This window comes from Colobus angolensis, unplaced genomic scaffold (genome assembly GCF_000951035.1).
Source record: "Colobus angolensis palliatus isolate OR3802 unplaced genomic scaffold, Cang.pa_1.0 Scaffold316, whole genome shotgun sequence".
Classification (NCBI taxonomy): Eukaryota; Metazoa; Chordata; class Mammalia; order Primates; family Cercopithecidae; genus Colobus; species Colobus angolensis.
In genome coordinates, this window is record NW_012116444.1 from 1027272 (window position 1) to 1040856 (window position 13585).

At 49.3% G+C, this 13585-nt stretch overlaps 1 protein-coding gene across 2 annotated transcripts in view; it reads left to right on the forward strand.

The window, feature by feature from the left end:
* Nucleotides 1-13585, forward strand: part of SLIT1 (slit homolog 1 (Drosophila)) — a 198246-nt gene that overhangs the window by 27138 nt on the left and 157523 nt on the right. For both annotated transcript variants that reach the window (XM_011951197.1, XM_011951198.1), the window contains exons 2-4: nucleotides 1207-1278; nucleotides 2643-2714; nucleotides 8260-8331. In XM_011951197.1, coding sequence (XP_011806587.1) covers nucleotides 1207-1278; nucleotides 2643-2714; nucleotides 8260-8331 — 216 coding nt within the window. The remainder of the gene's footprint in view (nucleotides 1-1206; nucleotides 1279-2642; nucleotides 2715-8259; nucleotides 8332-13585) is intronic.

Genomic DNA, 13585 nt, shown 5'->3' on the forward strand with positions numbered 1-13585 from the left:
GCGCGTGAGAATGTGTGAGCATGACAGTGTTGAGGAAGAGGTAGAGGCAAGCGGGAGCTGCCCCAGGGGGATAGATGGCAGAGGGGACAGCTGGAGTGAGGCCTGAGGGAGATTCTGCTGTGTGGGGCTCAGTGGGGGAGCTTTCTGGGGTAGGGAGAGCCTCACTCCTGGAATGGCCTGCCTTGGTGAGGCTGAGTGAGGCTGGGGGGTGCAGACAGCTCTTCAGGTGGGTCCAAGGTGGCCTTGGAAGGAAGGAAGGGCCCGGCAGCCCAGCATGGGGTGAGAGGAGGAACCGTAGGCCTGGCCCCAGGACCCAGATGGTGGGGGTGGCCTCCTATCCTGGCCACCCTCCTGCTCACTGCCGCAGGACTGGCCTCCTGGCAGGCCCCCCATCCCCGACCCAGAGCTTCCGCTGGCCCTCGGTTTCTTCTCTGCTTGCTCTCTCCAGCCTTCTGTGATCTGGCCCACCTTCCCCCAGCCCTGCTTCTCACAGCTTCCAACTCTCTGGCTGTCTGCTGCCCTCTTCACCCCTCAGCTACTCCAGGCCTGATGTAGTGTGGTCCTCGGGGCACGTCTGCTCCCTCCCAGTCGTGTGCAGTTCTTCCTTGTCTTGGAGCCTCAGCTTGAGTCCCGTTTCCTAAGTCCTTTAAAATTGCATGGCCCTCGGTGCTCTCTCTTGCTCAGAATACGGACAGCTCGCAGGAGCCAGTGCCACCAGACGATAACACTGGTGTCCCCATGGGGCCCTTTGCAAGCGCAGGCCATGCCCTTTACTTGCTTATACTCTGTGCCGACCCTATAAGTTAGACACAGTTGTCGTCCCCATTTTATAGATAAGGAAACTGAGGCTCAGCGAGGATTCTACCTGAATAGCCTCTCTCCTTGACTAGTTTCCACATTCTTCCCTGGGTGAATGTCTCATCTCTCCAACTAGACTGAGCTGCATTAGTGGGCAGAAACCACGTTTTCGGTTTCCACAGCACTCGCAGTGGTGCACCCTGTGCCCTGCAGTTCCAGCGGGTTGGACGTCAGCTGCAAAGAGGGCCCAGCTTGTTGGGCCTTGACACAGACTCAACTCACAGAAGCCCCCAGCCCCACTGATGAGATGACTGGCTGATCCAGGGGGTAGGGCACCTGGAGCAGAGCCCCTGGCCTGGGGGCTCACCCTGCTCACCTCACTGCTTCCTTCTCTCCTTCTTCCTCCAGAGAACTCAATGGCAACAACATCACTCGGATCCATAAGAATGACTTTGTGGGGCTCAAGCAACTGCGGGTGCTGTGAGTACGGGGTGCTCCCTCCCACCCCACCCCCAGCAATACCACGGTGGTCCTGGGCAGGGCCCTGGCTGTGGGTGGTAGGGTGGTGGACTGGCTGGGCCCCTCCACTGTGGAGTCGGTCTTGGCAAGACATCCTGAGGGGTGTCGGATGGGGTGATGTTGAGTCTTGAGTCTTAACTCATCATGAGATCCGACGTCCTGTGCTCTCAGGGTAGTGCAGGGATCCTAGGACCTCAGTTCTTTCAGAACTCCCGCCTCCACAGTTTTGAGGGTCTTTGGAGGAGCAGGGACCTCATGACCAATCGTCTCTGAGGTCAGAGCTGACAAGCCGCTGGGCAGCGATCTGCTCCAGAACCCCCTGACCTCTGCCCCTTCCCAGGCTCTGGGTGTGTCCCTTCTGAGTCTGGGGAAGCCCAGGCTCTCTCCAGGGATTCCCCTCCCCTCTGCCCCCAGGCCTCCAGAGGGAGCCTATCACACTTCAGGTTTTTGGAAACAAAGCAGAGAAAGAGAAGTGTCTGGTGGCGTTTCCCCCCCTGCCCTGCCCCCAATGTCATCTGAGGCCCATGCAGGGGCACACAAGCCACCTGCTTGCGGGTGGAGAGGGACAGATGCAGTGGGAAAAACATACTTGACTATCTCAAAAGTTATCAGGCAACAGTCAATCTGTTGGTGAAAAATGCTGCCCCACCAGCCGGATGCTCTGGGTTTCAGGGCACGTTGGCGGCAAGGGGACTCAGAGTCCCACAGAGCCAGGTGGTTCAGTTGGCGTGGGCACCCCACTCTTGTCTTCAGCAGATGGGGCCAGGCGGGGTGGGGTACAGGCAGAGAGGGTGTTGTCTGCCAGTTGTAGAGTGTGTTGCTGCCTGTGTGGGCTCTGCCCAGTTGGCACAGGCTCCCCTCCCCCGATACTGGCCGGTCCCCCCTGTTCTGTCCCTTGGACATGTGCCTTCAGGGCCCAAAGAGGCCAGGGCACGTGCGCCAGCAGCTCAAGCCAGCCTGTGCTGCCTGCTGCTGGGCCTGGCTCCCTGGAGGCTAATTGGAGCGGAGACATGGTGCTCGGGTGCCCCGCGGCCTTCTGCCCTGGCAGGCAACTTCAGAGGGTCGGGGGTTGCAAGTGTATTTTGCGGTGAGGTAAGATGCTGGGAACCTTGAGGAGCCCATGTCGGCAAATTTGCAAAGGTGTAAGGAAATTGGGTCTGCTCAGCCCGGGCGTAGGCCTGTGTGAGGCTTGGGCATGGCTCCTGTCTTACTCCCTTGCCAATGCTGCCCTGGCAGAGGTTGCCTCTGCCCCTCCGTCGTGCCAGCTGTTGCTAGCAGCCCTTGTCCCACACCCTGTAGCTGTCCTTGTCTCTTTGCTTCCCCAGGCAGCTGATGGAGAACCAGATTGGAGCAGTGGAACGTGGGGCTTTTGATGACATGAAGGAGCTGGAGCGGCTGTGAGTCCTGGCAGGGTGCGGGCCAGGAGGGCGGGGGGCTGGCACGTGAGGGAACTGGCAGGCCAAGATGCTGCCAGGGATGAGGGGCACTCAGGGGAGGGGACCCCACACCCAGCCTGCCTCCTTCAGCGGATGGAGCCAGGAGCAGCTGCAGCTGTGAAAGTGGTCACAAGGCATGGTCACAGAGAAACCTGGAGTGGGTCCCCACCCCACATTCTCCATGCAACTGTCCCTGTTGTTTTTCTCTGAAGATATGTGAGGCAAAAAATTTACATAATAATACAGAGGAAGTGAAATTTCTTCCTGTCATCTCATCCTGACATAACCGCTGTCCATTGATTTGTGTGTCCTTAAAGGAAGCTGTGGTGTGCCAAGGGGACCCATCAGGGAAGCCCCGGGGGGTTGGTGTCTTAGGTGCACAGGGCCACAGTCCAGAAATGTGAAGGTGGAGGCGTGTTCTGATTCACATGGTTTGTTGCTGAATAGGGCTTTTAAGTTTGAAAATGGGTCTTGATCAAGTTTTGCATTTCAGTTTGGCAATGATGAAAAAAAAATGGTGGGGTGAGGTGGGGGATGGGCACTCATATTCACGGTGGTCGCCGATCACTTCCTTCTGAAAGTGGACTGGCTGTAGGTGTTAAGAGTCCTAAAGTTCATGCTCTTTGAACCAGAAAGTCTGTTTTATTTTAAGGAAATAATCAGAGACATGGCTAAAAATTATATATCAGGATATTAATTGCACTTTATTATTTATTTGTTTGTTTATTTATTTATTTATTTTTGAGACCAAGTCTTGCTGTGTCTACCAGGCTGGAGTGCAGTGGCATGATCTCGGCTCACCACAACCTCCACCTCCCGGATTCAAATGATTCTCCTGCCTCAGCCTCCCAAGTAGCTGGGACTACAGGTGCACGCCACCATGCCTGGCTAATTGTTTTTGTATTTTTAGTAGAGATGGGGTTTCACCATGTTGGCGAGGCTGGTCGTGAACTCCTGACCTCAGGTGATCCACCTGCCTCAGCCTCCCAAAGTGCTAGGATTACAGGCATGAGCCACCACACCCAGCCATTGCACATTATTTCAATAGAAAAAAATTGGAAATTCATTCTAGTGGATACATAAGATATAAAATCACATTTCTGAAGAACAGTTAAGGCCATGGGAATGTGCTTGCAATATAATGTTAAATGGAAAAGATAAAAAATGACAATAGTATTACTAAAATCAATTTGCATATAGATAGAATACAGGAGGAAGAAGACAACTGGAACCACTGACTCTCATTATAGTGAGTGGTGGATTATAGGTAACTTTATTTTTATTCTTTGTGTTTTTCTCTTTTAATGAATTTTCTTATGACAAGTTTATTATTATGATTATAGCTACCACCACTCTATGCCAGGCACCTGTGGCAACTCTTTGCCTTATATTATCTCATTTAATCCTTAAACCAACACTGCTCTAAGTGGTATTTCACAGATGAGAAAGAGAGGTACACAGAGATTAAGTCACTTGTCCCCAGTTGTGCAGAAGAAGGGATTAGAACCCAGATCATTTTGCCTTCAAAGTCTGAGCTCTTAATGAAGATGACCTGACACCACACCTTTCTTTTTTTTTTTTTTTTTCAGACAGAGTTTCACTCTTCTTGCCTGGGCTGGAGTGCAGTGGCATGATCTCGACTCACTGCAATCTCTGCCTCCCAGGTTCAAGCTATTCTCCTACCTCAGCCTCCCAAGTAGCTGGGATTACAGGTGCCCGCCACCACACCCAGCTAATTTTTTATATTTTTAGTAGAGCCTAAAACTAAAAAAAAACCACCAAAAAAACCAACTAAAACTGTTGTTTTAGTAGGTTTTACCATGTTGGGCACGCTGGTCTTGAACTCCTGACCTCAGCCTCCCAAAGTGCTGGGATTACAGGCCTGATCCACTGTGCCCGGCCCTTTCATTTTTATATTAAAGAAAATAAGATATTAAATAAAAGGAAAAGAATACGATTGCCTCGTTGCCTTCCTACAGCCTGGGAGAAAGCAAGGTGATCTTTCTTTTGTGTTCCACATCCAGGCCTCAAACGAAATGATAAGAAGCCCACAGCTAGACCAGATGTCGAATGCTGCATTTGTTTTCTTTAGAAGACTTAGAACAAAATACATGTTAATGACCTGGCTATAAGGGGCTGATCTGGACCTGACCCAACCTGGCTCCACCACCAGTGCCGGGAAGGAGGGGAGGAGGGAAAGGGTCTGGGGGGTCGAGACATGACCCCAGTGGGTGAGTGGCAACTTCAGCCCTGCAGGCACCTTCCGGAGTGGTCAGTTCAGTGGCCTCCCACTGACTTGTTGGAGACCAGTGTTGCATCAGTTAATCATAAAAGGTGATTAAAGTGCAGAGTCATTAAAAACCACACATACCAGCCAGGTGCGGTGGCTCATGCCTGTAATCCCAGCACTTTGGGAGGCCAAGCGGGGGTGGATCACTTGAGGTCAGGAGTTTGAGACCAGTCTGGCCAACATGGTGAAACCCTGCCTGTACTAAAAATATGCAAATTAGCCAGGCACAGTGGTACATGCCTGTAATCCCAGCTACTCCAGAGGCTCAGGCAGGAGAATCACTTGAACCCAGGAGGCGGAGGTTGCGGTGAGCCGAGATCATGCCGCTGCAGTCCAGCCTGGGTGACAGAGCAAGACTCTGTCTCAAAAACAGTAGCAACAACCACAAAACCCCACACACATCTTAGACATTTCATTTTATGTTAAAACATAGAAATGTGCATTTACTAACCCCTCTTCTTTTTTTTTGGCCAAGGTCTTTCTCTTTGGTGTGAAACACTGGAGTTCTTTCTGTGTTGTTTGCCTCGCCTAAGCCACACACATATACCATGTTTATGATTTTTGGTTTTGGTTTCTGGAAGGTGGAGTGAGATTTTCCAAAGGGCCTTGGGAGCAATCTGGGGGAGTATTCCTGATTTTTAAAGTGACACCCACCCCTCTCTGCCACCATCTTTTACTTAATTCAAGAGCCGTTTAATTATCAGCTTTCCTTTCATCGAATCTTTCTAAAGCATTCCACTTAGTTTTCATAGAGATGACTCTTTTTCCACTAGCATTTCATTCATTTATATAATAGGTAATTAAATTACAGAGTTAGAATGACAAGTGCCTCTGGCATAAACAGGTTTGGGAGTGGACATAACTGGTTCTTGTGAGCAGTTATAAACTCCAGTGTAGATGCAGCAGTGTGCAGCTGAGCTGGCCGTGAGGGATCAGGACTTTGTGGCCTCAGCGGGTCTGCAGCTGGAGAGGAGTGGAGTGTGCCCGATCACCCTGGGAATGGGTCTGGCACTGTACAGTGGCCAGGATCGTACCATGGGAGCAGCCAGGATGGGGAGTAGAGAAAGGCAAGCTTCAGGATCCCACATCTACCATTCAGTAATGGCTTGGGCGAGTCACTTACCTCTTGGTGTCCCTATTCTCTCATCTTTCAAAGATGAGCAACTCAACAAAGTCAGCAAACCTATCTTGGGTACCTATGAAGAGCCAAGCCACGTGGCGAAGTGGTGGCAGGAAACCTTTGTGAGGGGTGTTTGTTGGGAGTCACAGGGTGAGTGCACGAATGCAAAGTGCTGTTGTCACTTTCAGGAGAAAGAGGCCCACCTTCATGCTCTGCTTTCCCGCCTGCGATGAGCTCATGCCCCTAATGCGTTTGCCCCTTGCCTGGCACATAGTAAGGGCTGATTATGACGGTGGCCACGACTACTGTTATCATTCTCAGTAACCTTCATGTCCCTCGCCATGTGGAGTCCCTTCTTTAGTGTCCTTTAATTTTCCATTTTAAGCTAGGCATTGAATCATTTTCCTCCTAAATAATTTTCAGAAGCAGAAGTCAGAAAAGTGAGAAAGGCTTGAGGGGAAAACCAAACCAAACCAGTGGTTATGAGTCAGTGTAAATACAGGATTAATTTACTGGACCAAGGATGAAGAATTTGGAGCTATCTGATGTCTACTCCTGTTGCTTTAAGGATTGTATTGGTGTTTTTTTTCCCCCCAAGGCAATGAAGTGTTTCCCTAGGAGCCTGCCCTTAAAAGTAAACTTCCAGTGGGTCTCCAAAAGTTGATTTAATTGTCTGTAGCATGGGGAACACGGCAGTGCCCAATGTGGTGGCAATGGCCTTTCTCACATATTAGATAAAGGACAACCTTCTAGGAGGTAACCACAGACCAGTTACTGCTGACTACGTGGAATTAAGGTTTTCTCCTTCCCTCTGGAAGAAAGCTTTTGGCTGAGATGGCTTATCATACAGTTGTCCCTTGGTATCCATGGGGGATTGGTCCTAAGACCCCTCAGACACCCCTGGGGCTACAGGCCTGGGCTACTTTCCCAGTTAATTTTTTTGTATTTTTTGTAGAGATGAGGTTTCTCTTTGTTATTTCTCTTTGTTACTCATGCAAATCTGAAGCCCCTGGCCTCAAGCAGTCCTCTCATTCAGCCTCCCCAAGTGTTGGGATTACAGGCAGGAGCTATTTGACATGCTTTTTTTTTTTTTTTCTTTTTGAGACAGGGTCTCACTCTGTTGCCCAGGCTGGAGTGCAGTGGCGAGACCTCAGCTTACTGCACCCTCCACCTCCCTGGTTCAAGTGATTCTCCCACCTCAGCCTCCCGAATTGCTGGGATTACAGGTGCACACCATCATGCCTGGCTGAGCGGAGCATGCATTTTTATTTATGATAAAAATAATCAATAAAGCTGTTTTCTTTTCTTTTCTTTTTTTTTTTTTTTTGAGACAGAGTTTTGCTCTGTTGTCTAGGCTGGAGTGCAGTGGCACAATCTTGGCTCACTGCAACCTCTGTCTCCTGAGTTCAAGCGATTCTCCTGCCTCAGCATCCCGAGTGGCTGGGATTACAGGTGCCTGCCACCATGCCTGGCTAATTTTTGTATTTTTAGTAGAGATTGGGTTTCACCATGTTGGCCAGGCTGGTCTCGAACTCCTGACCTCAGGTGATCCGACCGCCTTGGCCTCCCAAAGTACTGGGATTACAATTGTGAGCGATCGTGCCCGGCTGCTATTTTCCTTTTGAAAAAAGACCCAAAGCAAACAATAAAAAAGGCGAAACCTCTGTTAAACCAAATGTGGATGAAATCAGGGCTGTGTGGCCATTAGGGTATGTCTCCCATTTCAAGTATAGTCAGGTTTCCAACTCACAAAGGGAGATAGCATTGGAATCAGTGCCTTAGAAACCACACAGCGCTTGCAAATGTGAAGTGATGATTATGATGCCTATGGGAAGAAGTAGTGGAAGGAGAGGTGCTGGTGAGGGGCTTCCACAGACACTCTATGCTTATCCTCCCCGTGTGCTGAGTGGTGGAATCTCCACTTTACAGATGAAGAACTGAGGCCCAGAGAAGGTAGTTTCCCTGGGATGCTACATGGACCCTGTTAGGTTTTGAATGCTGGACCTTCTGCTTCGGAATCCGTCTGGTGCTTTCTGAGAAGTCCTTTGGATTTCCTGGCCGTCTAGGTAATTTCCAATTCTTCTTCTCTTTTTTAGGCGACTGAACCGAAACCAGCTGCACATGTTACCGGAACTGCTGTTCCAGAATAACCAGGCTTTGTCAAGACTGTGAGTGATGTTCTGTGGCCAGAAAGTTCTCCCTATGGTTTTGTCTCTCACCCTGTGGGAGGCACAGTGTTCGGTCAGTGGGGCCTGGATGTTCCCATGACCTTGACCCCGTGCTCCTCCCCTGGCAGGAATGGTCCAGGGCATCAAAGGCCAGTCCCTTTCTGTAGGAAGGTGCTGTGCAGGGTATTTCTCCATCGCAAGCACTTAGGAGAACCCACAGTTCATCCAGATTTGTGAGCTGCCGCTGACAGTGTGGGTACAAGGGTGTTCTGCCAGCAGGCACGCTTGTGGACGGTGATGCCAGCCTTTACAGGGGCTCATTCTTACCCATCTCTCACTGCACCTTTGCTAACCAGCCTGGAGCTGAATATTTATTCATTCAACTAAGCCCTTCTTGAACCTATTTCTGTTTTCAGCTCTTTCTACCTTTTAGGGTCATGAGGTCTGTAAGGTTATTAACCATGGTCGTATTTTTGTTTGCTGTCAGTGTACTTCTTTCAAGTTTAAAGGATAGTTGCTAATTCTGCTGCACCATGATTTGCCACATGTGTCTGTAATTTTTCTACCATATATTTCATTTTATGGGAATTGGGTTGGACAAGACCTTTTAGATTATCTAAGGAATCTTTTCTTCAGCTCCTTAGCATATGGTCCCGCAGTCTTTGCTTGGCTACCTCTAGTGATGGGGAGCTCAACACTTCTGCAAACAATCAACTCTATCACTGGACAAATAAGTAAATTAGAAAATTTTTAACTCTGGGCCCTAAATCTGCTCTCCAGTAACTTATGTTTTTCTTAGCTTTGCTTTTTATAATTACCTAGCTTTTGAAGAGCTGTCAGATTTTTGAATTTTGAGTTGTGAGGTTTTTTAGTTCCCTTAATTATTGTCATTAATAACCTTAAGAACCACTGGCGGGGCCTTCTGCATGCCTGGCACGGCACTACTGGTTTGTCCTTGAAGGAGCTTATGGGTCAGTACCTAGGTAGAGAAAGGGGTAATAAGCAATATAGGGAAGACTGAGGGGTGTGGGTTGGGTGGGAGGTGGCAACCTAGGGTTACCTGAGTGCTAAGGGGTCTGACCATGGGCTCCTAGAGTCGGGGGCTTGATTTTGTCTCCTCTGATTAAACACAGCTAGTTCTTTCTGCCTCTGCCATGATTTCTAGACCTCTCTCCAAGCCCAGTGATCTCCAGAATTTGTTGTTGATCTTACCTTCCAACTTTTATTTATTTTTGAGACGAGATGTTGCTCTGTCACCCAGGTTGAATACAGTTGCACGATCTTGTCTCACTGCAGCCTCAACCTTCTGGGCTCAAGCGATCCTCCCACCTCAGCCTCCAGAGTAGCTGGGATTCCAGGTGTGCACTACCACACCCAGCTAATTTTTAAATTTTTTTGTAGAGACAGGGTTTTGCCATGTTGCCCAGGCTGGTCTCAAACTCCTGGGCTCAAGCAATCCACCCGCCTCAGCCTTCCAAAGTGCTGGGATTACAGGTGTGAGCCACCGTGCCTGGCCAAGCTTTTATCTTTACAATGGAACTCTAATTTTTAGTCTGTTGCAATGGTCTTTCTGATCACTTCCTGTTGCTTCCTCCTCCTGGCCTGGAGGCCACTCCACAGTGACCTTTAGTGATGATCTTTTTTGCTGATCTTTGTCACCACCCTTGGGCTTGAGTTGGGCCTTCTCCAGTTTTCCTGTAACTGATAGGTTGCCCAATCCATTGTGTGCCAGGCATACACAGTGGGTGCTTAATTTTTCCCTACTTCATTGTGAAAGGCAGAAGATTCTTCCCAGCAGGTGCCTTCATGGTAATGTCTGTTGAACCTGTGGGCCATGCACTGGTCTATGTGGTCCATGCTGTTGCTGGCCACATGCAGGCAGCTGGCCTTGCCCTGCCTTGGCCCCAGCAGCTCCTGTTTTCTCTCTACTGTTCTTTCTCTGCTGACTCACAAGTGTTATCACAGCTCTGCCTTTCTGCAAAAATTCGTCTTGAATGTCTTTTCTCTTGGTCTCAGTTGTGCAATTCTTTTCCCCTCCTACATCCTCTTAACCTTTCAAGCTTTTGTCCTTGCTCTCCTGGCATGATTTGCCTCCTTGGGTCCCTTCTCCTTCCCATAGTGATCCGCTGCCCTCCAGCTTGCTGGGATCAAGGCATATGTATACTATATAGTTGCCATCAAGCTCTGTGTGCCCACTTTCACTCTCCCTCATTGATTTTAAAATCTCCAAGACCCATCATGTGAATCTGAATCCACCAACTTCCAGCCCTTTACTTGAGATCATCTCCAGCCATATTCATTTTTCGGGGGGAGCTAACTTCTTTTGTCATAACCTTCCACCTGCCCTTGGGGGTAAAGGATAACTCTGCAGGGGACTCCCTCCCTTCTTTACTCGAGTCCACCCTTCTCTTTGGACATTGGTGCCTTGCACACCCCTGTGTTCCTTCCTGAGGAAAGTGACAACTTGGCTGCCTCCTTGGCCTGTGTCTGGTAAACTTGGATCCCCCCTGGAATGGAAGGTGGCCTGGGAAGCAGAAAGTCAAGTGTCAGGTGGTCCTGGGCTTTTCAAGGTATAACCTTGGGTGGTTTAATTGCTCAGAGCCCATTTCTGTTACCCATACATGGTAGGACTGGCAAGAGTCTGAACTGGGACTGTGCACGTAACACAACCAAGCCTGCAGCTGGCCCTCAGCGGACGTTCATCCATCATGCCCCTGACCACTCAGGGTGAGCAAATAGCCCCTCGGTGAAGTGGCTGCTCCTGTGCTTGATGTCTTGTCTGACACACGTGGCCATGAGGCAAGTAATGTCTCCCAGTGTTACTGCCAGTGAGACAGGTTGGAAAGAGGAAGTGACTTCCTGAGAGTCAGGATGAAGCCCTCTAACTCCTAGCCCCGCCCTCTTCATGGTTTCGTATTTTACAGGAGTCCTAGAGGAAAGGACATCTACATTTTAATGAGTATTAAATAGCCAGATTCTATAACCAAAGGCTGGCACAGGGAGATTAATTCAAGGAGCAAAAAGCCATTGCAGAGGACAGCAGTCTGTGTGACACCTGCTCTTGGCACCCTGTGGGGCTGGGAGCAGAGGCCTCTAGACACATTGGGAATCCTCATTGCAGTGGTCCCAGGCCAGCTGCTTTGGGGAAGGGGCTGGTTGGCAGCCAACAGAGGGACTTCCAGAAGGGCAGTGGAAGTCTTGGTGGCCCTTTGGAGGGTGTTTCTAGGCTCTAGAGCCAGAACTTCTCCCTAACACTTACTGCCTTTTCTTTCCACACATCAGGTCCTTAACTCTTAGCAGGAAACATTTCTCATCCAGGAGCATAGCAGGATTTGGGTGAAGGCAGACTCTTTTCGTTAGCTCTCCTCTTGACATTTCTTAACCTCATCTGTAAGCAAGGCATGCAAACCAAGAGGACTCCTGCAGGGCTCTGGGAGGACTCCCACACAGTGTGCCCTGCTTAGTTTCCACTGAGGCCAAGGCATTTGGTGGCCTCCAGGTCAGGCCATCTCAAAATGGGCACTGTCTGGGGGAAATGATTCGACAAACCTTATTCATCTGGTTGTTCATCCCTGGTGTCTGGGCTCACCGGGTCACCTTGGAGATGGTTATAGGGAAGGATAGAGGAGCAAGTGTTTAAAGATCTACTTGTTAATATTCTTCTAATATGACTGTGTATGCATCCGCCCTGGCCCATTCTATTGACCTGAGCACCTGGCATTCTAAAGTATCTCTGTTAACTCCCAGAGTTGGTCTGGCCAAGGAGTACTCGGCACGCTTGGTTCCAGAAACAGAATACCCTGCCGGCTGGTGATAGTAAAGGTGGAGGTGGGGTTTTGTAGGGGCACAGCTGGCAGGCTCCCAGAGCAGGAGGTGAGATCTAGCTGGCCCTCCCACAGACCCGCACTGAGATGTGAGGGCTGTTTCTAGTTCTTTCTGAATATCTGCTTTATTGTCCTGCTCTTCCCTGCAAACCAGTGTTCTGGGCTCATCAGCAGCATCTCAGTTCCATCATGACTCCGGTCAGCCATGGTGCCAATTCGCCTCCTACTTCCTGTGACCTCAGAGCTCAGATCCACACAGTGTCTCAGGCCCCAACTCTGGGTTTCTTGGAGAAAGAATCTGATTGGCCCATCTTAGGTCAAGAGATCACACCAGACCGGTGAACTGTTGGCGGGGATTGTGGGATCCACTGGTGCAGTGACACTGTGGTGCCCACCCTATCTCAGGAGCTGGAGGTGGGACCTATTCCCTTAGAAGGCAGTGCCTGGCATTCCTGGTCTCTCACTTGTTGACCTCCCCTTTGCTTTGGAGGGATCTGTTACTAATCCTTCCCATCTGGAGCAAATTATGGACTTTCATGCACAGGCTGTTATGCTAAATCAGCATGAAAATGGGTTTGAGAGAGACCAAATGTGCTGGGTAAGGCGTGGTCACCAAGTCTGTAGGTGGTGGCACAGCCCACATTTCAGTTGATTTTTGTCTGTGGGGCCTCCAGAAGTTAAAATCCTGTTAGGGGTTATTCTGCACTGATATTTCACCTGCTGTGGGGTTAGTCTGTCCATTTCTTTCCTATGCAGGATCTATGGCTCAGAGAGGTGATTTGCCTTGAACCACAGAGCAACTTGATGATAGGGTTGGAATTAGACACCAGGCCCTTCTAGGGACCCTGATGAGCCTGAAAGTGGTCTTAAACCTTGACCTAGGAATCTCATATTTGGGGATCTGCCCTAAAGAAATAATAAAACATGAGCACAGACATGTTCGTTGCTGTATTATTTAGAATATTGAAATATAGAATAATGAAAAGAATATGGAAATAACATATATGGCCAACACTGGGGGCATGATGAAGTAAATGATGATGTATCTACTTCATGGAATATTTATACAGTCATCAAAAATGGCCTTTTTGAAAGATGTCAAGTAATGTAGATAAATGTGTTTGATATCAAAAGCCAGGATTCCAAACTGCATTGACAATATGACCACTCGATAAATCACTCTAAATAACGCATGAAAACATATCTGGAAAATGCCAACAGGGATTGTCTCCAGGTGGCTTTTTTCTCTTCTGTGGCCCAGATGTTCTCTAAGAAGCGTGTGTTATGTTTATGGTGGGAAACCTCCCAGTTTTTAAATAAGAAGTGAAGAGCCTGTGTTGTCTGAGGTGAAGTGAATGCCTGTGATATGATGTTGTCTGAGGTGAAGTGAATGCCTGTGATATGATGTTGTCTGAGGTGAAGTGAATGCC